General features: G+C 39.1%; 1 protein-coding gene across 1 annotated transcript in view; it reads left to right on the top strand.

Moving 5' to 3' along the window:
* Positions 1 to 7,201: 7,201 nt before the first annotated feature.
* TFRC (transferrin receptor) overlaps positions 7,202 to 24,260 on the top strand; it is a 29,743-nt gene continuing 12,684 nt past the window's right edge. Inside the window, exons 1-10 of the mRNA XM_028504418.2 lie at positions 7,202 to 7,329; positions 13,336 to 13,394; positions 13,965 to 14,175; positions 14,913 to 15,111; positions 16,393 to 16,542; positions 16,680 to 16,782; positions 20,409 to 20,522; positions 20,885 to 20,983; positions 21,853 to 21,992; positions 23,943 to 24,100. Coding sequence (XP_028360219.1) covers positions 13,359 to 13,394; positions 13,965 to 14,175; positions 14,913 to 15,111; positions 16,393 to 16,542; positions 16,680 to 16,782; positions 20,409 to 20,522; positions 20,885 to 20,983; positions 21,853 to 21,992; positions 23,943 to 24,100 — 1,210 coding nt within the window. The 5' untranslated portion in view covers positions 7,202 to 7,329; positions 13,336 to 13,358. The remainder of the gene's footprint in view (positions 7,330 to 13,335; positions 13,395 to 13,964; positions 14,176 to 14,912; positions 15,112 to 16,392; positions 16,543 to 16,679; positions 16,783 to 20,408; positions 20,523 to 20,884; positions 20,984 to 21,852; positions 21,993 to 23,942; positions 24,101 to 24,260) is intronic.

Here is a 24,260-nt window from a genome sequence, read left to right as displayed (position 1 = left end):
TAACCAAACTGGAAATTCTGTCATGAAACTAGTTCTATTTCTTTCAGATAGGACCAAATAAAATCTCACATATCTTATACCCTGCTCGAAACTCCAACTCGTCCAGCATACCCATTGGCATACATATCATCATAATGAATGTAAAAAGTAATTATTCTCCTTTCCTTGCCCTGAGTAACTCTTACCAATTGCTATAAAGTAGGGGCAAATTTCTTTATATTAACTCCTGTTCCATGTTCTCCATATGAGCTTCCTTTTAGCACAAGGAAAACAAAAATTAAATTAGTCAATAGTATGAGAACAGAAAACTGAAGGTTTTCAAGTATTTTAAAAAAGAAATGCAAAATAAAACAAAATAGTGCCAACCTCAAACGTATGAGCTGGCAGTCTACCTCCATTCTCTGGAGTACATCCTATTACAGTTTCCAGAGCTCCACATTTTTATTTTGTGGTTCTGGTCCTAAAGTGATTGCCCTAGGCTTAGGGTTCTAGTGTAAATAAATACAGCTTGTCAAGAGGAGCTGTGGTCAGAGCTGAATATAGTGTTTTCTGTAGTGGTTGCTGTGAGGACCTACTAAATGATGGGCAGAGTTCTGCAATGATTGACTACAGTGTATGCCAGCATTTGAAGTCATTTGAAGGCTTTATCTGTGTTTTCTAACTCTGCCTCCCAACTCATAAACCCTCAATCAATATTTGCTGAAGTATAGGGTGGTAGAAAGTTGAAAAGGTGGACAAAGTAACAGGGAGAAGCCTTGGGAGTTGAAATTTAACTTTCAGCAACTGATTTGTCCTGTTCACTAAAATAACCTGTACTCTGAGAAAGAAAACAATCTAGGACTGTGGTTTACAAATACAGTTCACAGCCTATTTGAAAAATCAAATTTAACAGGTTGAAATTAGTATTTTAAAAATTAAATAGAGAATTTCAGACTGCTTTGTACACAGCAAGGGTATTATTTCATGAAACTTTTGTTTCAGTTTCATATGAATGCACACATATACATAGACACACATACACATGTGTGTGCTGAGTCATGAAGTGAAATGGATGTTTTACCATGGAGTGCAGTCCAAAATGTTTGAGAAATGCTGACCCAAGAGACCACACTTACCATTTAGGCCATAGATAGGACCCTAGAAAGAGCCAATGGTTTTGGACCCTATATTACTGAGTTGACAGATTAGTGTCTTTTTGAAATTATGACAAAATATAAATAACAAACAGATTAATGTTATAAATGTAAGGGACAATGTACTAAATTAAATGCCTTTGTTTAAAAAGTAAAACCTCCCATCCTCAATTTGCATCATCTTGTAGGTTTGGGTTTACAATACCTTCCCTTCCGCCATTCCCCTTGTTCCTCCTAGGTTCCTAGTCTGTAGCTAAGGCAAGAGGTGCATGTTTTGGCTCTGGTTTTATGGGACAAGAGAGGAGAATGTGCTTGTACGCAATTGTACTTTTATATTACAAAGTAGACTATTAAAAATACAGGTAAGCATAAAGATTAGCTAGAATCTAAATAAGCATATAATTTGGAACAAGATTTAGAGAACTCCAAGTGTACCTTGGTGAGCATATCAAAGCCTTACTTCTCTTTTCAGATCTGGGCATTTGGCTGTCGGACTTGCTTTATCTGACTCGCTTTTATTTTTTGTTTGTATTTAACATTTGCATCCCTGTTATTTGTCCTTTAGGTATAAATTCTATTTCCCCAGCAACTCTGTTTCTCTTTTCAGAGGTACAGATTTGTTTCCTAACTCTTTGCATGTCTTTGCCCTACACAATACCACTCGATACTAAATGTTAATAATGATGGTGATTCATTCTCTTTTTCTTCTCAGCCATTATCAATCACTGAGTCATTTTTTTTTTTTCTGGAATCAGGGCATTCAAAGCCACCAAAGATAACTTTCCTTCTCTTGAGCAATAACAATCTTGTTGTTAGTTGCTTAGAACTTTTCAGTTTCTAGGCTTTTCCTTATCAGAGCTGTATTTACTCATTCAGCTTGGGCTCTGAGGAGATTTCCTACTTCTTAATTCGCTGGTGAAGGAAATAAAGGGATGTTACCTCCATGTGGCCCATGGGGGAACCGAGGCACAGAGCCATTAAGTCCATGGTTCTGCACACATTCGGTGACAGCACTGGGACCAGCTGCTTATTGCTAGGCTGATTTCACCACTTAAGTGTCTTCTCTGGTTTGTTTTTTTCCTGCTATTCCTCCCTCACCAAAGAGCAAGACTCTTGCGTTCATCTCCAGGTATAGAAAAATAAGAGGAAGGGAGAATTTTGCAGCTAATAACCCCCATACACTCTCTTCCACCTGAAGAAGCTGTCAAGTATTTCAGTAGAGTAGAATTTTAACACGCACCAGGCTCAGTCTTCAGGCAAGCCTTTCTCCTAAGCTTAATGCCTTGTTTTTTCCTCTTCATCAACCTATATCCTACACAGGTTTCCCTCACTTCTCCTTACCACCACTGTCCAAGAGTACAGCATTCCTATGAACACTTCCATAAGCTAAAACGGTGTAAAAGAAGACATGATTTCTATGAATTTATGTGGAAAACATTAGGGGCATTCCAGACCCAAAAAGAAACCTACCAAGTCATATCAAATACACTTAATTATGTTCATATTTACATTAAGCATAACACCCTTAGGAGCTCTCCCATGCTTTTCTGATACCTTAGGACACATCTTGCTAATGCAACTGGAAAAGTCAGTGTTCATGCTGCCTGTCACTACCAGAACCAAGAAGCAGAGACAAGGATTAAATCTTTATGAGTGCTTTATTCAGATGGCCAGTGATCTGAGAAGACAATGGGTTATGTGCCCTAAAAGTCCACCTTACATTTCATTTCAAGCCCACATTTTTATAAGGACAAAAAGGGGCAGGTAAGGGGTTTGGAAAAGAAGGTTAATTGGATAAGAGTTGCAGTCCAGTGGCAATTTTCTTGGTACTTCTTTATCTGTTGATCAACAATTCTTCAACAATCTGTATCACAAGATGTTCCCTCCCTAGAACACAATGGCTCAGATGCCATCTCCATTGCTTGCAGACACTGGGGCACAAAGGTTGAATTCCTTGTCAACCTCTTAGAGTCATGCATTCCAGTTCCTGGAATAATAGCTTTCCACTTGCATTAATCACTTAAACCTGTCAACTAAGACTGAAGTCTTTAACTCTTGAGTTCCCCTATCACTAACAGATGCACGACATAAATTGAGGTAAGCGCAGATGCTCACAGACACTGTTCAAAGATTTGGTAACGTGATGCCCAGGTGCTGAGTGTTGTTTCTAGGGAAGGAGCTTGGCAGGGACACTCTCACTGCTGAGAGTGCACACTGCCTCTGTATTGGCTCACTGAAAAGAAAAAAAAAAAAAGCTGATCTTGCTCTCCCAATCCCCATTTCACCTTTTTTCTTTGGATTTCTTTTGGTTATCAAAAACAGACACTAATATAAAAGCAAAGTCTTTCATAAAAGCAAAGCAGCAGAAGTTTCTCTGGCTGGTGTGGTTCAGTAGGTTGAGCACTGGCCTGCAAACTGAAAGGTCCCTGATTTGATTCCCAGTCAGGGCACATGCCTGGGTTGTAGGCCAGGTTCCCAGTTGGGGGTGCATGAAAGGCAACAGATCATTCACTGATATTTCTCTTCCTCTTTTTCTCCCTCCTTTCTCCTCTCTCTAGAAGTAAATAAATAAAATCTTTAAAAATATATATTTTAAAAAGCAAAGAGGCAGAAGGCATACTTTCCAAAATCAGGGAATACCTGCACTGGCCTGTAGATGTTTTCCACATTACTCAGAGGCCTGACTCGACTTGATCCCACCCAGACTGACAGTCTACTGCGTCAGTTTACTGTGTGTTTTTAGGAGATTGCACCTGCCTTACCTCATTTAAGACCACAGAAATTCTTTTAGGCAGGTATTTTCGTTCCCATTTTACAGCTGATAACAACCCAGGCTCTCAGTTGAGAACTCCAGTTTCTTGACTCCAGGCTTTGTACTGTTTCCCCAGACCCCAATGCTGTGTTTTTTCCTCTTTTTTTTTTTTCACATTTTTTTATTTCTCTCCAACTTCCAGTTTCCTTTATGCAAAATTTTAGTATACATAACTTCATGAAAAATTTTTCTGTGTACCTTTTGAAAGAACTGCAGAAATCTTAGTTCCAATGTAAGGGAAGTCTTATGAAACAGTCTGTGGAAAGTTGGAAATTGAATAATATCCATTTCAGTTATAGTTTAAACAGAGGTTACCAAAAACTTACCTTTTTTGCAAGCATGATGACGACTCCAGTATTGGGAGTCATTCAGAAGCAGGAGCTAGGGCTATGTAATAGTGCAACAGTGACAACCAAAATCAGATTTAAAAAGTAAAACCTTTGAACTCTTTAAAAAAAAAATCAACTGAGTAAATTTGAAGATCTAATTGGCTTTTTAAGCAACTCATGTATTGAGCAGCATCCCATCTAGCAATTAGAAGGGTGTTCTGAGGGGTGTATAAAATGGAAGGTTTTTATAGAAAGAAGCTGGGTCAAGGTTAAGAAGCTATTAAAAGAAAAGATTTCCCTGGCAGGTATGGCTCAGTTGGTAGGGTGTCATCCCACAAACCAAAAGGTAGCCCAATTCCTGGTCAGGCCTGGGTTGCAGGTTGGCCCTCAGTCGGAAAGCAACCAATCAATGTTTCTTGCCCTCTTTCTCTGACCAGCGCTCACCCCTGGCCACCATTTTCTCTCTCTAAAATTAAAAATAAAATTGAAAAAATTTTAAAAAAGATCATTTTGGAATGCGAGTTTGTTTTTTAGGGGGAAAAGAATGAGATTTTTTTTTATAGCATGTAGATTACCTCTCTTTCTACAGGATTGGGGGGTAATGAAGAGGGCCCATGTGACAAATTACCTTACTGGTGGAAAATTTCAGACTGGTTGTTTAAAATTACATTTCTGGGAGAGGTTGAAACTGTAATGAGATCAGGTATTAAATCTAGGTTTGGTATCATGAGCTTTTAGCACAAATGATGAGATTTTGGGCCTGTGGTTTTCTGTTTAATGGAACATCTGTATGGAATGTCAGACAAAGCAAAATTACCTTTCAGTATGTATAGATTCAGCACAAAGCAAGACAAATTTATTTTCATCTACTCGAAATTGCAGAGGAGGGAGATCCTGCAAAGCTTCTAGGGAGAAAGACATAGTAAAGGCATTTAATTGCTTTGTGTCTGGTAGTGCTAGTAAAAGCATGAAAATAAAAACATAATTGATAGCTCAGTGGATTGAGCACGGGCTGCAAACCAAAGCATTGCAGGTTTGATTCCCAGGCAGGGCACATGCCTGGGTTGCAGGCCACGGCCCCCAGCAACTGCACATTGATGTTTCTCTCTCTCTCTCTTTCTCCCTCCCTTCCCTCTCTAAAAATAAATAAATAAAATCTTTAAAAAACCATAATTGACACTCTCTTTAAGGTGGTGTCCTTTCTGTCTATTATTTTGGTAAATGTACTTTTTTAAATTTGGGTTTCATAGATTCTGTCCTGACCTCTGTGTCTCCTAAGGCCCCCGTTTTTCCACATGGTTTAATATTTTCACCAGGATACCAGCAATTTTTGAAATTTGTTTTTTTTAAGACTTTATTTATTTATTTTTAGAGGGGAAGGGAGGGAGGAGATGGAGAGAAACATCAATGTGTGGTTGCCTCTCACTGACCTCCTACTGGACCAGTCAGCAACCCAGGCATGTGGCCTAAGTGGGAGTGGAACCAGACACCCCCCTTGCTTATCAGGGGGACACTCAATCCACTGAGCCACACCAGCCAGACCCGTTTTTGTTTGTTTGTTTGTTTGTTTGTGTTTTTGTTTTCTAACGTCTAGGAAAGAAAGAGGAGACTCAACAGGCCTGTTGTCTTAATTTCAAGGCCGCCCCTCCACAGCTAATTCATATCCATCCTATTCCTCGCTTTTAACTTCTTCCTGTGTACATCCACTAAGGTGTAGAGATGCTCCTGCGTATAAGTTTTTAAAAGAGTTCTCCTTTGGGAGAGATTTTATGGAACGGGGGTAAAGAGAAAGGGCGGTGGGTAGACCCCAAGTATAAAGCTGCATTAAGTGAAGAGCAAGAGTGTAAACTGATTATTCTTTTTTTTTTTTTTTTTTTTAAGATTTTACTTACTTATTTTCAGAGAGAGTGGAAGGGAAGGAGAAAGAGAAGAGAGAAACAGCAATGTGTGGTTGCCTCTCACTCGCCCCACACTGGGGACCTAGTCCGCAACCCAGGCGGATGCCCTAGCTGGGAATTGAACCAGGGACTCTTTCCTTCGAAATCAGGCGCTCAGTCCAGTGAGCCACACCAGCCAGGGCTGATTTGCGTTTTAAAGGATTGTTCTACACCCTTCAGGGCTCTAATTTTGTAAAGGCTTTATTTGTAACCTTTTTATAACTCCGGTCGCCCACCCCCCATTCCGCCTTTGTCGCTATTTGTAAATTTGTCTAATCTCCCTCCCTGGACCTTTTGTTACAGATCAGAGGCCGTGTGAAAGTTTGGAAAGGGTCTAAAAAATGAAACTAACTCAATTTTATTTATTATGCATTACACAATCCTATAATAATAATGGCAATGAACACGAAAGTTCACATACAGTTCTATCATTCTAAGAAACACTTTTTCTGTTTTCCATTCCATCCCCTCATGCATTAAACATTAGGTGAAGCACTGCCGGTCTTGGTTCATGTGCAGCTTTCCCACATTTTAAGTACAAATTCGCACCTTGCTTTTAATTATTTTTCCTCTTTGTTTATCCTAAGTATTTCTAAGACTGCAAAATATCTCTGCACAATAATTCCATCAAGGACATACACTTTAAAGGGATTATTTGATTGTAAAAATCCAATCTTGAGGAGTAAACGCTAACAACTTTGACCTTGCTCTGCAAAGCCTGGTGATCAGTCAAGGTTAGACTGAAGGGTCCGGGTTGCTAAATTGTGGGCCGCACCGCGACGGAGAGCCGCGAAACGAAAGACTGTGCCAATCACGCGCTTCCCCCAGCCCCTGGCACCTGAAGCCTCGCCTTTTCCTACACCCTGTCCCGCCCCGGAACCTCCCCTAGCTCTCGAGGCAGGCTGACGTCCGGGTGCTTCTGCACCCTTCGCCCCGGGCGCTCCAGTGCCTGAGCGCCTCCTTAGGTGTACGTGAGGCAGGAAATGACGCACGGCCCGCTGGGGGTGGGAGAAGGCGGGACGAGACTATAAACTGCTGGCTGGGGCTGCTTTTCCGTTGGAGGGCGTCAGCATCGGCCTGCGGAGGTTAGGTTAACGGCGGACCGAGGAGGCTCCGGAGTGAGTGGCGCGGCGCTGCTAGTATTCGGCCGATTCGCCTGTCCTGCAGGCTGGTCCAGGCGCTCTGCGGAACGGCCCTGCTTGGTGCTGTCCAGCGTCCTCGGGGAGCCGCAGGGGACGCGAGGAGGCTGTCGCACCTCCGGGTCGGGCGGGCGGGCGGGAGGGAGGGATGGAGCGTCGCCCGCGTGCGGATGAGGAAGGGGTGGCAACCGCGTGAGGAGCGGGCTGCAGGTGCAGGGAGTGGGTCCACAGTGCAGAGAGGGGTTACCGTTCTCTTCCCTTCCTTTCTGGTCCCTGCCTGTCTCAGTCGCCGAACGGGGACTGGTTTCCCTGTTAGGGTTCTGAGGGTGAGGTGAGGGGTTCCCAACTGTCACTCTGCGCCCCGCCATTCTGCTTCCGGCTCCTTGGGCCACCCTGATTCCTCGTCCTCACTAGTTGGCCCTTAAAAAATACAGGTCCTCGTGCGACAGCCCTAAGCCGCGCGCGGGCTCGGAATCCAGGTGTCCGTCCTGCGCGGAGCAAGCCATGCTGCCGCAGGGTTGGCCCTCTCTGCTTCGAGCACGTGGCTGCTGTAGGAAGTGTCCCGAGGAATGGCTGTCTGGGTACGTGAGTGACCTTGAGCTCGTAGCCCTTCGCTTCCTCGGCGCTCGCTCGCTCGGTGCTCAAGCCGACTGACTCAGCGAACGCATTGAGGATATTCAGATTGCTTAGCTCTCCTCACTTAGAGATGGGAGACTATGGGAATAAAATTTCTACTTTGTGAAAGCTTTGGTTTAGAGGCTTAGTAAAAGCTATCTGGATTGGAATCTGCTCGCTTCAGTAAATTAGCGATATGGTCAAAGGGTTGTGCTGTATTGATAAACACCTTAGAGGCCCGTTGTGTTACTGCTTCTGGTGGACAGTCCTCTAAGGTGGTAGCGGGGAGAGTGGATAAGAAAATAGTATTTTGTTGACTTCCCTCTGCTCACTGTAGTGACTTTGGGTCTATCAGAGAACTTGATGGCTACTTTTTCTGATTTTTTTGGGGGGGGGGGTCTGTTAACAGGATTGAAGTGGGAAATAATTGCCCTGTTACAGAAGTATTTAGATACCTGATATCTTTATTCTCTGCTTAAATATGAGTTTGGAATACTAGATGCTGATTCAGTTGTTTCTGAGCTGGGGAGTTTGACTTTATTGACATTTTAGGTGATTTACAAAAGTTTTTTTCTGTGAAGATTTAGGTGCTCTAAAATACTTGTAGGCCCTTCTGTTTTATTCCTCCCTCACTATTGGATTATAGTAAACTCAATATGCTTCACAAGAGCATCTAGAATTAAAATGTTTGTCGTTGCTATAAAATATTTTCCAAAAGTCTATATATAGCATAGCACCCTTTAACTTGAGTTTGATGGAACATTCTTGTCAAGTAATGGTGTACTGCTAGCTTATGCTGAAGGTTGTTGGATAGGGAAGAACACCTTGGCCAACTCTGCCCTAAGGCATGGCAATTATTTGCCTCTGAAAGTGCACTTAATCTATAATGGAGCAAGGCTCACAGCTAAGTTTGAATCAGACAGTGAAAGCTGGTTAAAAATGATCCTCCGAGACCTTTTGGAACTTCTCATGTATGTCTCTGCCTTCTCTGTGCTTTCCTTGATGAGCACTACAGAGATAAACTGCAATGACTTCACGAGGTCCTGACCTTCCACTGAGCAATCTTTTTTTTCAGAAAGCTGAATGGGAGTAAAGATGCCACTTGTTTTGTTTGATTTCCTCCACTGTCTTTTCAATTTAGACTCTTAAGGCTAGTAAAAACCTTGACCTTCCCTTTACAAGTCATCCTGTGTATATACAATTAATGAGTTCTGAGGGCCTTGCAGAAGTTCCTGTACTCACTTTCACCTGCAAATATGTAGCTGTCTAGGGAAGTAGTTTGCAAAGTGGGTATCTGTGACTAATTGCTTGAGGTCTTGGAGCCCTATCTACCACATAAATGTTAATATTTTCCTGCTTTTAAAAATCTCTACCAGCCAAGCTTTGCCCAATAATTTCAGGATAAATCATAATAGTGTCAAGGATAGGAAAAGATCCCAGGTATAAGGTTTTTGTTATATTTTTCTTTTTAAAAAAATACTTATTTATTTTTAGAGAGGGGCAAGAGGGAGAGAAACATCAGTGTGTGGTTGCCTCTCGCATGCCCCCTACTGGGGACCTGGCCTGCAACCCAGGCATGTGCCCTGACTGAGAATCCAACTGGCAACATTTTAGTTTGCAAGTGGGCCCTCAATCCACCAGCCAGAGTTATATTCTTTTTCTTACCATTTCTAAGTGATATGAAAAAAGAACTTCATACATTAAGCATGGCCTTATATTGTTAAGAAGTAAAATTTCTCTATTATAATGCAATTCCAAGTCAAATACTATATAGGATAGGGAAATCAGAGGATGCTTCACTGAGATAGCCCTTGAGCTGAGCAAGGGAAACATGAGTAGGCCTTCAAGAACAGAAGAATGTTATAAGGCAAAGACAGAGGCTGGATTGTCTCCCATTTTGGAGAAAGCAGAGGGCAGCAAAGTATTAGATAGTGAAGGCCTCTAGAACAGAGCCTCAAGCAGGCAGAGGAACTTTACATGAGCTCCAAGGATTGAAACTGTGGCCTCTTTTATAAATTGAGGTGAACTTTTCAGTTAAGACAAACAAGTGTCTTGCTTTTATGTCAAGTAAAATGGAGTAGCAGCTTTGAATATGTTAAAAATAGAGCCCTGGCTGGCATAGCTCGGTGGATTGAGCGCGGGCTGCGAACCAGTGTCGCAGGTTCGATTCCCAGCCAGGGTACATGCCTGAGTTGCAGGCCATGACCCCCAGCAACCACACATTGATGTTTCTCTATCTTCCTCCCTTCCCTCTCTAAAAAAAATAAATAAATAAAGTCTTTAAAAAATTGTTCCTTAAAGCTGCATATTGCATAAATCAATTACATTTAAAAAAATAGGTGAAAGTATATTTTGGTTGATGATCTCCTGCACTCTGCCCCCCACCCCCACCTTTGCTGTATATATCATATACAGACCTCTGGTTTTGAGACACCCCAAAGGAACTGAAGACCTCAAGATAATTACTGTATGTGAAAAAAATTAAATAGAAGTTAATGCCATGTTTAAAGAAAGGAGGAATAAGAGGATTTGAATTTTTAAGAAATTTGAGACTGTAGTCTAACTGGTACCTTTGCTGCCTTCTGCCTTCCATCCCATGACTCCAGGGAAGACATTTCAGATCCTCCTTCCATTTCATGCTCCAAGCATATGGGGCTCTGTTGCTTACCTTAATTTTCATTATTAATATGAGAAACTGAATAGTTTTTCCAGTTATTATTGAGAACACCAAAGAAATACCAAGTGCTAATATGAATAAAAATCCAGGTGATAGTTGGTTTCTTATATCGATTATCAGCATTGGTGGTGCCATGTTGAAATAAGACAAATAAGAATTGCGTGGCTTGTCGATGCAGCTTCAGCAGAGCTACTTGTTTATAGACAGAATAGTGTCGTTGCAACTAGTATGGGAAGTTTTTCTTCTGCAGTTTCAGAGTACTTAGGGTGATTTCAGTTGGAAGAAGATACATTGAGGAATTATTTTAAATAGAAAGTTTTACTATGTGTGAGGTAATTTTGAAAGAATGACTCAACTTTGTTGTATATAAAAAAAATTCCGAGTAATTTCTGTGGATGTCATAGAATTATTGTATTTCTCACAGTTGTGAAGTTAAATGGTGAGATCAAACTAGGAATTACCTAGGTCACAGTTTTTTTTCCCTATGGCTTGATTTTTTTTAATGTTATAGTTTTAATTTTGTGTTGGGTGTTGAAATAGAAATAACTAATATCTATTTTCCCACTAAAAACTGTATTTGGATTTTAATTACATAAAACCATAATTACATGTTCTATTAATATCTACCTGTTTTTGTAGATTTGCAAACACTCAATCTCATTTATTTAAATCATTTTGTTTAAATATGTTGTCACTCTGGTGTTAAAGTTAATTTAAAACTAGAAACCTCAAGGAATGGCTGATTCGGATGAGAATTAAACTTGTCAGTTGTTCTTTCCTAGAAAACGGTGATTAAAATTGGTTCAGGGTGGGGCCTTCCAGTTCTGGCTCTGGTGATTGGGTTTGTACGGTTCTGGTGCAGTGATAGTGATAAGCGTTTTGCGCCAGATGGGGCAAGAGATTGTGCTTCTAAGAATATGACCTATTTATTGGTTACTGGCTCCAGTCTTTGAAACTAATAAGTTTAAAAGAATTTGTTAATAGGTTATGATAGTAGACTTTTCTAGTTTCAGTTTATATAATGTCTTTTGTTTTACAATCTGAGTATATCTCACAACTTGCTTTGTGCCATGTGGGTGTTAAATGTGCTGTAAGTATACTTGTATCTGAAAAGCTGTAAAATGGGTAGCGTGATGTAAATGTTAATTTTTATGCATCTCAATATAATCACTATCAAGGATCTAGATGCACTCAAACCAATTAGGACTCAGTTGGCTACAGAGGTATATTTTGCTTTGAAAAAGTTAAGATTAATTTCTTAATATTTCTGGACATGAGGACAAAATTTCTATAACCCTGTAACACATTTTTAGAGTATCATTTTTCAGCTTTGAACGAGTCACACTTAACCTCTTAGCTAATTGGACTCTTCATCTAGAAAATAGCATACTCTGTGTTTTGTATATGCTTTTTGCCTCCAAGATCTATCAAATCATTTATAGGAACTGTTCACTTAATCAGAAGAATCAGGTTTTCTCTCTTTTTCTTTAAAATATTTTGTTTATTTATAGAGAGGGGGAGGAAAAGAGAGAGGAAGAGAAACATCAATGTGTGGTTGTGTCTCAAGTGCCCCCTACTGGGGACCTGGCCCACAACCCAGGCATGTGCTCGGACTGGGTGTGGAACCAGCAACCCTTTGGTTTGCAAGCCTGTGCTCAATCCACTGAGCTATACCAGCTAAGGCTCTCTTTTTCTATTGGAAACGCTTTGTTACTGGCCTGTGTTACATGATCAGCTTTGACTTAATTCTACTTGTGGCTTTTTTTTTTTTAGGTGCCACTCTGTTGTCTTTTGTATTTGTCCCTCTAACTAAATTCAGTTAAATCTACTTACCATGGATGACAATCTAACTAGTTTTCCCCACATTTTTAATTTTGAAAATTTCAAGCCTCCAGGAAAAATTGAAAAAGTAATGTGTATATCCATTTACCCTTTACCTAGATTCATTCATTGTTAACAGTTTGCCACATTTGCTTTATTTTTTATATACTTTTTAAAAACTGAACTATTTGAAAGTAACTTACAGACATTACAATACTTCATCCTTGAATTTTTAACTAGTAATCTCCCTTGTAAGAGCAAGTTCTCCAAAAACACAATACCATCATCACACTCCCTAAACCTAACATTAATACAATACTGTATTCCAGTATATAATTTATATTCAAATTTCTTTTTTTTAAGATTTTATTTATTTATTTTTAGTGAGAGGGGAAAGGAGTGAGAGAAACATCAATGTGTGAGAGATACATTGATCGATTGCTCTTACATACCCCTAACTGGAGACCTAGCCTGCAACCCAGGCATGTGCCCTGACTGGGAATCAACTGGTGACCTTTCAGTTCTCAGGCCTGCACTCAATCCCCTGAGCCAAACTAACTGGGGCTCAAATTTCTTATTTCTTCCAATAATGTCCTTGAAGCTGCCTCCATACCCACTCTACCTTAATTCGAGATGGAATCAGAGATTATACTAAATCTAGTTTCTGTAGTGTAGTGGTTATCACGTTCACCTCACACTAAATTTAGTTGTCATGTAAACTAAATATTTTGTTAAATACCCTTTCTAGAAAGTTGGTAATATATTTAAAAATAATTTTGAGACATAATAATGTAGCATGGTAATGAAAAGCCTTCATTAATCTGATACAATGGCATATATCTCACTATCATAATTCTGTATTATGTTACTAGGCTCTTCTGTGTGGCAGCTCAGAATGATGGATCAAGCCAGATCAGCATTCTCTAACTTGGTAAGATGTTTTAGGTTTGCATTTCTTTGTCACCAACTTGTAAGAATATGAAGTATACAGTAATGCCTTTCACCAATTAAGCATGAAATAATACCCAGAGCTATTATCAGATATTCACTTATATTTGAAATGGTGATCTTGAGGCCTAACTCATTCCACAAAAGAATACTCGTATATTTAGTCTAGAGTAGAATTATGGAAAATCTTGTCTGAAGTTTCAGGGTATTTGGAACGTGGTGGAGGGGGTTCTGCAAATAGGTCACGTTAACTAAAGAAAGCACAGATCAAAATGTATACAAGTAGATATACATAACAGAAACCCTGAATGAAAAGGCTGAATGAGAGGAAGAAGGCCAGTGTATGACCTATCATTCACCTGCCACTGACAGAACTGGGCACATGGATAGATAATGGTTTGAAAGGAGAACTCCTTTTTCCTTAAGAATGTGTAGTAAGTCACAGTGATGGCCCAATAATAACTATAGTACCCAACCAGACTTTATGTAAATGTTCCTACTCCCTTACTTCTTTTCATAATGCTTTCTTTGTCTCTCTTTTTTAAAATCTCAGTTTAGTGGAGAACCATTGTCATATACCCGGTTTAGTCTTGCACGGCAAGTAGATGGCGATAACAGTCGTGTGGAGATGAAACTAGCTGCAGACGAGGAAGAAAATGATGACAATCACATGAGGAGTAATCATTCCCATGTTACAAAATCAAGAAGGTTTAATGGAAATATCTGTTATGGAACTATTGCCGTAATCATCTTTTTCTTCATTGGTAAGAGTGGCCACTCAAAACTTAAATGTTTCTTGTCACTAACTCTCAGAAGTTTGTTAATTTCAGTTCAGCAAACATTTATATTGTACCTTTTTATATGCCATTGTTTTAGGTTCTATGAATACAATCATTAAGATTCTATACCTGTCTTTGAGTTTAGCCTGGTGGGAGAATTAGACACAAATCATTTCAGTGTTATTTGCAAATGTTATATACATTTGTACAGGAAATATGTACAGGATATTTGTAGCATAAAAGCTTAGCCTAAAGATTCAAGGAAGGCTTCTGGGAAGAAAAGTATATATACTTTGAAAAGGTAACTGTTTGAAATAAAGTTATTACCGTAGCTTGTGTGGCTCAGTGGATTGAGCACTGGCCTAACCAAAAGGTCACTGGTTTGATTCCCAGTCAGGGTACATGCCTGGGTTTTGGGCCAGGTCCTCAGTTGGAGGGGTGTGAGAGGCAGCCAACTGATGTTTCTTTCCCTTTCTTTCTCTGTCTCTTCCCGCTCTCTACAAATTAAAATAAATAAAAATAAATAAAATAAAATTAGTATATATTTTATTAAACTAAACAGTTCAAAATATATAAAGCAGGTGTATTATTTACTTTCAAACTGCTTTAAATTTGATTAAAGCCAGTATTTTCGAGACTCAGCTGAAAATATTAACAATTCTTTTGGGAATAGATTGTAAATGAAATTCTGTGAATTCAGCTCTGAAACTTTTCATCCTTAGGATTTATGATTGGCTACTTGGGCTATTGTAAACGTGTGGAACCAAAAGCTGAATGTGAAGAAATAGCGTCTCCGGAGAGTCAGGAACCAGAGGAAACAGATGAGTACCTTCCTGAAACACCTCCCCGTTTATTTTGGTCAGACCTCAAAGCAATGTTGTCAGAGAAACTGAATAACGTAGAGTTCGCCAACACAATCAAGTAAGCTTGAGCTACTTCACAAGTTTAACCTCAATACCTAAACAAAGGTGTCAATCTGCTAGAAAGAGTAGGGGAGACTTCCTATGTTTAGCTAGAGGGTAAGGATTTGGTAAAGAATTCGAACTATTTTAATAGGAATACTATTTTGAAAAGTTAGGGCTTTTGTGGGGACTCTCCTTTTTCTTTAAAAAAAAAATCACAGATCCTTAATCTTTTTGTCATCTGTTTCTTTGTAGCTTGTTGCTTACTGTCAGACTTTCTTTTGCCCTGATTTTCCATCTTAACCCCTTTTAAGTCATGCTGAGCTCTGCTGCTCTCCAGGGGCATCAGTAGTCTTATTTACCTCTAGATCAAGACTAACTTGGGTGCACAACTTGATATGTCTCTATTTTTCCTTGATTTCTTCTGGTTCTCACTCATTAATCCTTGTCCTAAGAAGTGTCCTTGAAGTATCTAGCTTTAGATTTTTTAGATTTTCCTTAGACCATATATCTAACTCTGTGTAAAAAACAAATTCATCTTTTAGGTTTTACTAGTTTCCTGTAGTTTCAGTGGTAACAGTAATTATTTTAGTCTTAAATTAGAAATATTGGCATTTTTATTCCATTTAAGGAATACTTTTGTGTGTATTGTACAGCAGGTATATCGTACAACCACAGTTGAAGTGAGAGTATAGTCTACCCCCCAGCCCTGCTAAAAGATAAAATAACTGACCTGCCATGTATAGTTACAAATAGCCATGACAGATCAGAATAAGCAGTTTTGCTTCTAGGGGATTCTAGAAGCTGTAATGTTGACTTTACCAACAGTAATACTATCTCACTTTTCTCACAAAAGATCCTCTGGAGGCTGCTCATTTCCCCTAAAACTACCCTAAGCAGAGATATTATATTGGGACAGGGCTCTTGAAGGAGTGCTTTCCAGTTGATAAGTGGATTTAACACGTTTGAAGTCATAAATTTCTTCAGATATTGGGCACAGTTTTTTCTTCTAAATTTATCTGGTTAGTCCAGAAATTTTGGGTCACTGTTAATTTATCTTAGCTCTAATAGATAGTATTCAGTTATGATTTTAAAACAATTTACTTGTTGGAAACTAGACTTTTGGTTATGAATACCTATTTTTGCATACAGATAATCAAATTATAATGGTGTATACCTGAAACCTACATAATGTTATTAAAAAGTGTTAATTTAAAAATAAATTTGTCTGATATTTGAGTTTAATGTTTATTTTAAATTAAACTTTAGGTGGTTTAACAGTGACATTTTTTTCCTCCAGGCAGCTAAATGAAAATTCCTATGTCCCTCGTGAGGCTGGATCTCAAAAAGATGAAAGCCTTGCCTTTTATCTTGAAGGTCAATTCCGTAAATTTCAACTCAGCAAAGCCTGGCACGATGAACATTTTGTTAAGATTCAGGTCAAAGGCAGGTATGTTGAAAGACAGTAAACTTATAAAGCAGCTACTTTTAGTTGTGATAAAAATAGCAAAGACTAAATATATTAACACCATTTAATTTTTTTCCAATGGTGGTATTAGCTTCATTTTAACTTAAATCTTTTAACAGTGCTCAAAACGCAGTGACCATAGTGGCCGTGGGCAGTGGCACAGGATACCTGGTGGAGAACCCTACGGGTTACGTGGCATACAGCAAGAATGGGACAGTTACTGTAAGTAAGGCAGAGCAGTGCATGACTTGTTTTCTCTGTTGAATAACTCAAAAACTCATTGTCATTTTCAGGAGTTATAGTATAAACTTACTTGTAAAATGCAACTGATCATGAGATATTCTTGTTCTCAACCCTCCTGTGCCATGGTTAAATAAAATGCCAAGTCCTCATCTTGGTTGGCGAGACCCTACGTAATCCCACTACCCTGTTCTCTCACTCTGTTCTGATCACTCTAACCTCCCTGATGTTCCTCAGACACTCAAATTTAAGCACACTCTCACCTCAAGGCTGTTACAAACTTGTGTTTCCCTTTGCCAGGACCAGTCTTCTCTAAATATCTGCATGGCTTATTTCCTCACATGGTGCAAGTCTCTCCTCTAACATTACCTTTCTAGAGAAGTCTTCCTGGATTATCTTATCAGAAATGTCCTTCCTCTAATCACTTCCCCTTCCCTCCCTTTATTTTTCTTCATAGTACTTGTGGCACCTAACATACATTATTCATTTGGTTCCACACTGGAATATAAGCTACTATAGCGCTAGGGGCTCTGATTGTGACTCAGTGGCTTGAATATCCTCCTGCAAAGCGAAAGGTCACTAGTTCCATTCCCAGTCTGGGTACATGTCTGGGTTGTGGGCCAAGTCCCTGGTTGGGAGAGTGCAAAAGGCAACTGATTAATGTTTCTCTCCCTCTCTTCCCCTCTCCTTACCCTTCTATCTAAAAATAAAATCTTTACAAAAGAACTAGGGGTTGGTTTCATTTACTACTATATCCTACAGCCTTGCACAGTGTCTGACACAAGGTAGTATTTGCTGAATGAATGCATATATCAGATTCACTCTATTGTGGGGACTCATATCAATATCATCCTGGCTGTAGTCTAGTCTTAGCTTGATTCTTGAATGATTGATGTTATAAAACTTAAACAAGTGTGGCCAAACTACAGAAATTAAAAAACAGCTACATAGGATAGCTTTATCTAGGTTTTTCAGGTTAAAAATCACATATATGGAGAGTTCCAGCCAAGATGGAGGCCTCCCTTCCTTGTACAACCAAAAGAAGGATAACAACCAATTTAAAAACAAAAATCAACCAGAACTGCCAGAACATTGAACTGTATGGAAGTCTTGACAACCAAGGAGTTAAAGAAGAAATTCATCCCAACTGGTAGGAGGGAGGAGACAGGCAGCCAGGGTGGCAAGGACACGTAATAAGGTGGTGGCTGGTAGACTGGGGCAGGTGAGGCAGTGTCTGGCAGACCAGGATGTTCCACATTCTCGTATGTGCAGATAAACTGGGAGGAACAACTGGGAAGAGGGACAGACTGTCCAACCCAGGGCTCCAGCGACAGGAAAAGAAAGCCTCAAAACCTCAGGCTGTAAAAACCCTATGGGGGGTGTGGTAGCAGGAGAAACTGCCATCTCACAGGACAGTCCATTGGAGGGGCCCACAGGGTCCTAGAATGTACACAAACCCATCCACCTGGGAATCAGCACCAGAAGGGACAATTCGCTGTGGATAGCAGGGGAAGTGACAGAAAGCAAATTAAGAGCTGAACAAGGAGCACTGTTCCCTTTCTGACCACTCCCTCACAAACAGCGCTAGAACATGGCAGTGAGGGTTGCTCTACCCTGGCGAATACCTAAGCCTTTCACACCCTTAACAATATAACAGGTGTGCTAAGACAGAAATATGACCCAAATGAAAGAACAGAGCCAAACTCCAGAAAAAGAGCTAAGTGATGAGGAGATAGCCAACCTATCAGATGCAGAGTTTGAAACACTGGTAATCAGGATGCTCATAGAAGTGGTTGAGTATGGATGTAAAATAGAGGAAGAAGTGAAGGCTATATGAAGTGAAATAAAGAAAAATATACAGGGAACCAACAGTGAAGAGAAGAAAACTGGGACTCAAATCAATGATTTGAACCAGAAGGAAGAAATAAACATTCAACCAGAACAATGAAGAAACAAGAATTAAAAAAAAAAAAAATGAGAGGTTTAGGAACCTCTGGGCCAACTTTAAACGCTCCAACATCTGAATCATAGGGATGCCAGAAGGAGAATAGCAAGGAGGAATAGCAAGAAATTGAAAACTTCATTGAAAAAAATAGTGAAAGAAAACTTCGCCAATCTGAAGAAAGAAATAGACATAGAAGTCAGGAAGCTCAGAGAGTCCCGAAGAGGTTGGACCCAAGACACATCATAAGTACATTACCCGAGATTAAAGATAACAGGTGCAGCAAGAGAAAAGGAGACAGTTACCTACAAAGGAATTCCCATAAGACTATCAGCTGGTTTCTTAAAAAAAAAAAAAAAAACAAAAACTTTTTACAGGCAAGAAGGGGCTGGAAAGAAGTATTCCAAGTCATGAAAGTCAAGGACCTACATCTAAGTTTACTCTGTCCAGCAATGCTATCATTTAGAATGGGAGGGCAGATAAAGTGCTTCCCGGATAAGGTCAAGTTCAAGGAGTTCATCATCACCAAGCCCTTACTATATTAAATGATAAAAGGATTTATCTAAGAAAAAGAAGATTAAAAAATATGAACAGTAAAATGACAACAAACTCACAACTACCAACAACTGAACTAAAAAAAAAAACAAAAACAAAAAAACTAAACAAACAATTAGACCAGGAACAGATTCACAGAAATGGAGATCGCATGTAGGGTTTTCAGTGGGGAGGTGGGGAGAATGGGGAAAGATACATGGAATAAGTATAATTAATTGGTAGGTACAAAATAGAGGGAGGTTAATATAGGAGATGGAGCAACCAAAGAACTTATATGTACAACCCATGGACAGGAACTAAGGCGGGGGGGAGTGCTATAGGTAGGGGGGCACAGGGTGGAGGGGGATAAAAGGGAGAAAATAATGGGAAAACTATAATAGCATAATCAGTAAAATATACTCTTAAAAAAGAACTAAAAAAAAAATCACACTTGTATATCAGGGGTCTATCTAGTGGATACCTTCCAAGCCAGATGAAGTTTTATGGTTATTCTCTGCCTTCCTGCTTACCTATGTGTATCACTTTCTTTGGCTACCTACGAGCTAAGGTTTGGAGGTGCATGGATTGTTCTGTTAAAAAAACTTTGAGGGTTTTAGTTCCCCTGCAAGCTTTCTATATTTAGATATTTGGTTATTAATGTCAGTTTATAGATATACATCTGAACTCTAACAGAGTTTAGGAGTATTATGATGACAGCTTATATAAACATCTAAAAGTTGATCTGTGCAAATCACTTTATTATAATAGACCACTTTTGGACAAAAATATTGTCAGAACTTTCCATTAAGACCCATTCTTATGTATATCCTCACTTGTCTGGGGTTCAGGTGCAGGAACATTGTGATTGGTGCTGCCCTGGCTGGCCTACAATGTTTATATCGGTATATGTCTCTGTTACCCTTTGTCTTCCTCCAAGAGGTCTGAAGCAATGTAAAAGTAGATTAAACATAAATTAATTAATGTAAACACATCCATGTATATTAAAGGTAGCATGGGATAATGAAAGATGAATATAGGAGGCCAGAAGTCTTGATCGGAAAACAATTCTGTCTTAGATTTGAGGGCTGTTCTAATAACCTAATGGTGATTACATGTAATGTTTTTATTTTAGGGTAACCTGGTCCATGCTAATTTTGGCACTAAACAAGATTTTGAGAGTTTAAGCACTCCTGTGAATGGATCTTTAGTGATTGTTAGAGCAGGGAAAATCACTTTTGCTGAAAAGGTGAGTATGACTAGTATAAGTAATTAAATACATTGGTGTCATATTATTCTTCATTTAAATAGTATTATTAACTTTATTACATTCTGAAGGCTAGCAATCTTAAACTCTCATACCTGATAATGTAATTTAATTATTAAAGAACTCAACCAGTCCTACTTATCTAAAGTTAATAGGATACTTCAAAACTATGGTGTATCCACTTGGATTATTTTGTAGTCCTTGTCTTTCAGTGAAGATGAACTCATCAAATCAAAATGCTTACTTAATACTCTGCAACCCTTTGTTTAGAATAAAGTCCAGTATATATTACAATTTTATATGATTAGATGTTCATATTCTGAGCTTTATGTGTTTTCCTTTAGGTTGCAAATGCTGAAAGTTTTAATGCAATTGGTGTTTTGATCTACATGGACTACAGTGAATTTCCCATTGTTGATGCAGAACTTCCACTCTTTGGACATGTGAGTTCTTATTTTTTTAAAGTAGTTTTTGGGTTCTGCAAATTACTACTAACTCTTACTTACACTAGTAGAAATGTGGATAGAATTCTGCCTTTCTTAAATGCTTTTTTTTTCTGAGAGAGTTTTAGCAGTGAGCAAGAAGATGGGTTACATGACTTTGAAAACTAGTTATTGCTTATTGATAAAAGTACTTTATCAGTATAGGAGTCCCCCCTTCTATGTGGTTTTGCTTTCAGTTATCCACTGTCAATTGCCATCTGAAAGTATTACATGGAAAATTCCAGATATAATTCATAAGTTTTAAACTGTGTGCCCTTTTGAGTAGCATGATGAAATCTTAAGCCATCCCACTCCATCCAGCCTGGAACTGGATGGTCCCTTTGCTCAGCATGTCAGCACTGCATACACTACCTGCCCGTTACTCATCAAGTAGCTATCTTAGTTATCAGACTGACTGTCATGGTATCCCAGTGCTTGTGTTCAAGAAAACTTCATTTTACCTAATAATGGCCCCAAAGGGCAAGAGTAGTGATGCTGGCAGTTCAGATATGCCAAAGAGGAAGCATAAAGTGTATGTATGTATAAGAAAAAACACAGTATATGTGGGGTTCAGCGCTGTCTGCAGTTTCAGGCACCCAGCGGGGTCTTGGAGCATATTCCTCACGGGTATGGGGAGACTGCTATGGTGTCTTGAATTGAGAATTTGGTATATGTCATAAAATCAAGAGTCTCGTATCATAGAGCCACTCAGACTTTCAGACTTTAAGGTGCTAAACTAAGCTTGGGCTATATAGCAATGTATTGAATCTGAACTTCCAGGGAAACTTCTTGAGTATCTGATAGAGCTGATTCCTCTTTTGTTTTACTAGGCTCATCTGGGAACAGGTGACCCTTACACACCCGGATTCCCTTCTTTCAATCACACTCAGTTTCCACCATCTCAGTCATCAGGATTGCCTAACATACCTGTCCAAACAATTTCCAGAGCCTCTGCAGAGAAACTGTTTGAGTAAGTTCATATTTGAAAACTGTCTTGGAGGGTGAGGTTTTATGATTACGGAGGAATAATCTAAGTTGATTTGCTTTAAATCTCAAAACAATGGGCTCTAATTTTCCAAATTCAGAACATTTTGGGGGGGTGGATAGCTATTAACTTGGTGTAGATAAAAATGAAATTTTTCCTCCATAAAGTGATATTAGTAGTAGACGCTGGATTTATAAACTCAAGGAGTCCTTATTCAATTCATGCAGTGAATTTCTTGTGAAATATTCCTGACAGAGCTTCTGCTTGAATACTTCCATAGTAGAGCACTTTGTTGCCTATGACAACCCATTGAGTTATTAGAGATTTGTTAGAATTCATGTTGAGCTGACTTTTATTCCCTATGACACCCATTAGTTCTAGATTTTCTTTTTAGTAATGGAAAATTTTAAGTTTTCTTGTCTGTAGTTGTAAGACTTAATATCCTTAGTTCTCACTACAGTTTCTAGATGTTTTGCAGCCATGATTAGTCCTAGATATCCCTACTGTATTAGTATTCCTCTTTAAAAACAGAACCCAGTCTGATTAGAGTACATGTCATTAGTTTTTATCTAGATCTGGACATATTTTTTACCTGGTATTGGCCTATGGTGTAGATCTAGTATCAAACAGTCATGGGAACCTTTATTTGTTGTATGGCATAGAGCAAGTTACTCTAACCCCACTGATCATGTTCCTTTGGCTTAATTGGACAGCTAAAATATATTCTACCTAATGGGGTGATTGGTATCAAATGAAGAGCATCTACATGTAAGGACTTTGTAAGATACTATATCACTATTAATAATACTGTCTAAATCTAAGAGGCATTTGTGATAGGTGATTGTTATTGATTGATAACCAAATTTAGAATCAGGTAGTTCTTCCCACCACAGCCTGCGAAGCCAGCCCCCTTATCTTACCCTTGTGTAGTGAAGGGTAACAATGTTTTGATATACAGTTGATCTTTGAGCAATGCAGGGGTTGGGACACTGGCCCTCTCCACTACACAGCTGAAAATCTATGTGCAACTTCGACTCTCCAGAAGCTTGACTACTAATGGCCTACTGTTGATTGGAAGCCTTACCAATAACAAAAACAGCTGATTAACACATACTTTGTTATATATATTATATTCTTACAATAAAGCTAGAAATAAGTGTTAATAATAAGGGCCCTGGCTGGTGTGGCTCAGTGGATTGAGCGATGGCCTATGAACCGAAAGGTTGCTGGTTTGATTCCCAGTCAGGGCACATGCCTAGGTTGTGAGCCAGGTCCCTGGTTTGGGGGTATGCGAGAGGCAACTGATCAATGTTTCTCTCACACAACAACCGTTTTCTCCCTCTCTTTCTTCCTTCATTACTCTCTCTCTAAAAATAAAGAAATAAAGTCTCAAAAAATAAATACAATCAGAAGGAAGCAATTCAAACTTGTATTGTCCAAGGATCAACTGTATTTATGTAGGTAAGCCCTTTAGAGAAATTAGGTAGGGGAAAACATTTAATTACAAGAAGCATGAGGATATTCTTTTTTAACTGAAATAAGCCTGTATACATACCACCCTTTTTAGTGGAGAGAGCTAGTAAATATGGGAATATGTTAATGGACTTTCATATAAAAAGTTCATTCTGAGTCCATCTTGATATCTTTTAAATGTACACTATAAGCATGTCTCTGTCAGAAAGGCACACATCAGAAGAAAAAGGTAAGGAGATTTTTATTGAAAACATTGGTTAAACAAGTAAGTAACACATGGTTTTCAAATGACTGCCTACAGATCAGAGTAAGACACAAACAGCCACTAGGGAGTAAGTTTTCTATCTTCTCTTTTATGTCCTTTTAACCTAGGACTTTACTGGATGGTAAGGAGGACTGATTTTATAAACCCAGGGAAAGTAACAATAACTCAGAATGTTGATTTCTGTTTTTTACTTCTAGAAATATGGAGGGAAACTGCCCTCCTGCTTGGAAAACAGATGCTTCATGTAGGCTGGTAACAACACAGAATAGGAATGTGAAACTCACTGTGAACAGTGTACTGAAAGAGACAAGAATTTTAAACGTCTTTGGTGTTATTAAAGGCTTTGAAGAACCAGGTAAAGACCCTTGTTTATTTTTTCTTTCTTTCTCTCTCTCTCTCTCTATTGCTGTACTTACGTGTTTCTGTTTTTCTCCCTCTTAAGCATAAGGACAGAGGAGGGAGTGTAGGAAGGCTGGCTTGACTTTGAGAAACGCTATCTCATCTGTCCTAAAGGG

The sequence above is a fragment of the Phyllostomus discolor genome, chromosome 2, assembly GCF_004126475.2.
Source record: "Phyllostomus discolor isolate MPI-MPIP mPhyDis1 chromosome 2, mPhyDis1.pri.v3, whole genome shotgun sequence".
Lineage (NCBI taxonomy): Eukaryota > Metazoa > Chordata > Mammalia > Chiroptera > Phyllostomidae > Phyllostomus > Phyllostomus discolor.
The sequence above is the reverse complement of the archived record's forward strand: the minus strand, read 5'-3'. Positions and strand labels throughout refer to the sequence as shown.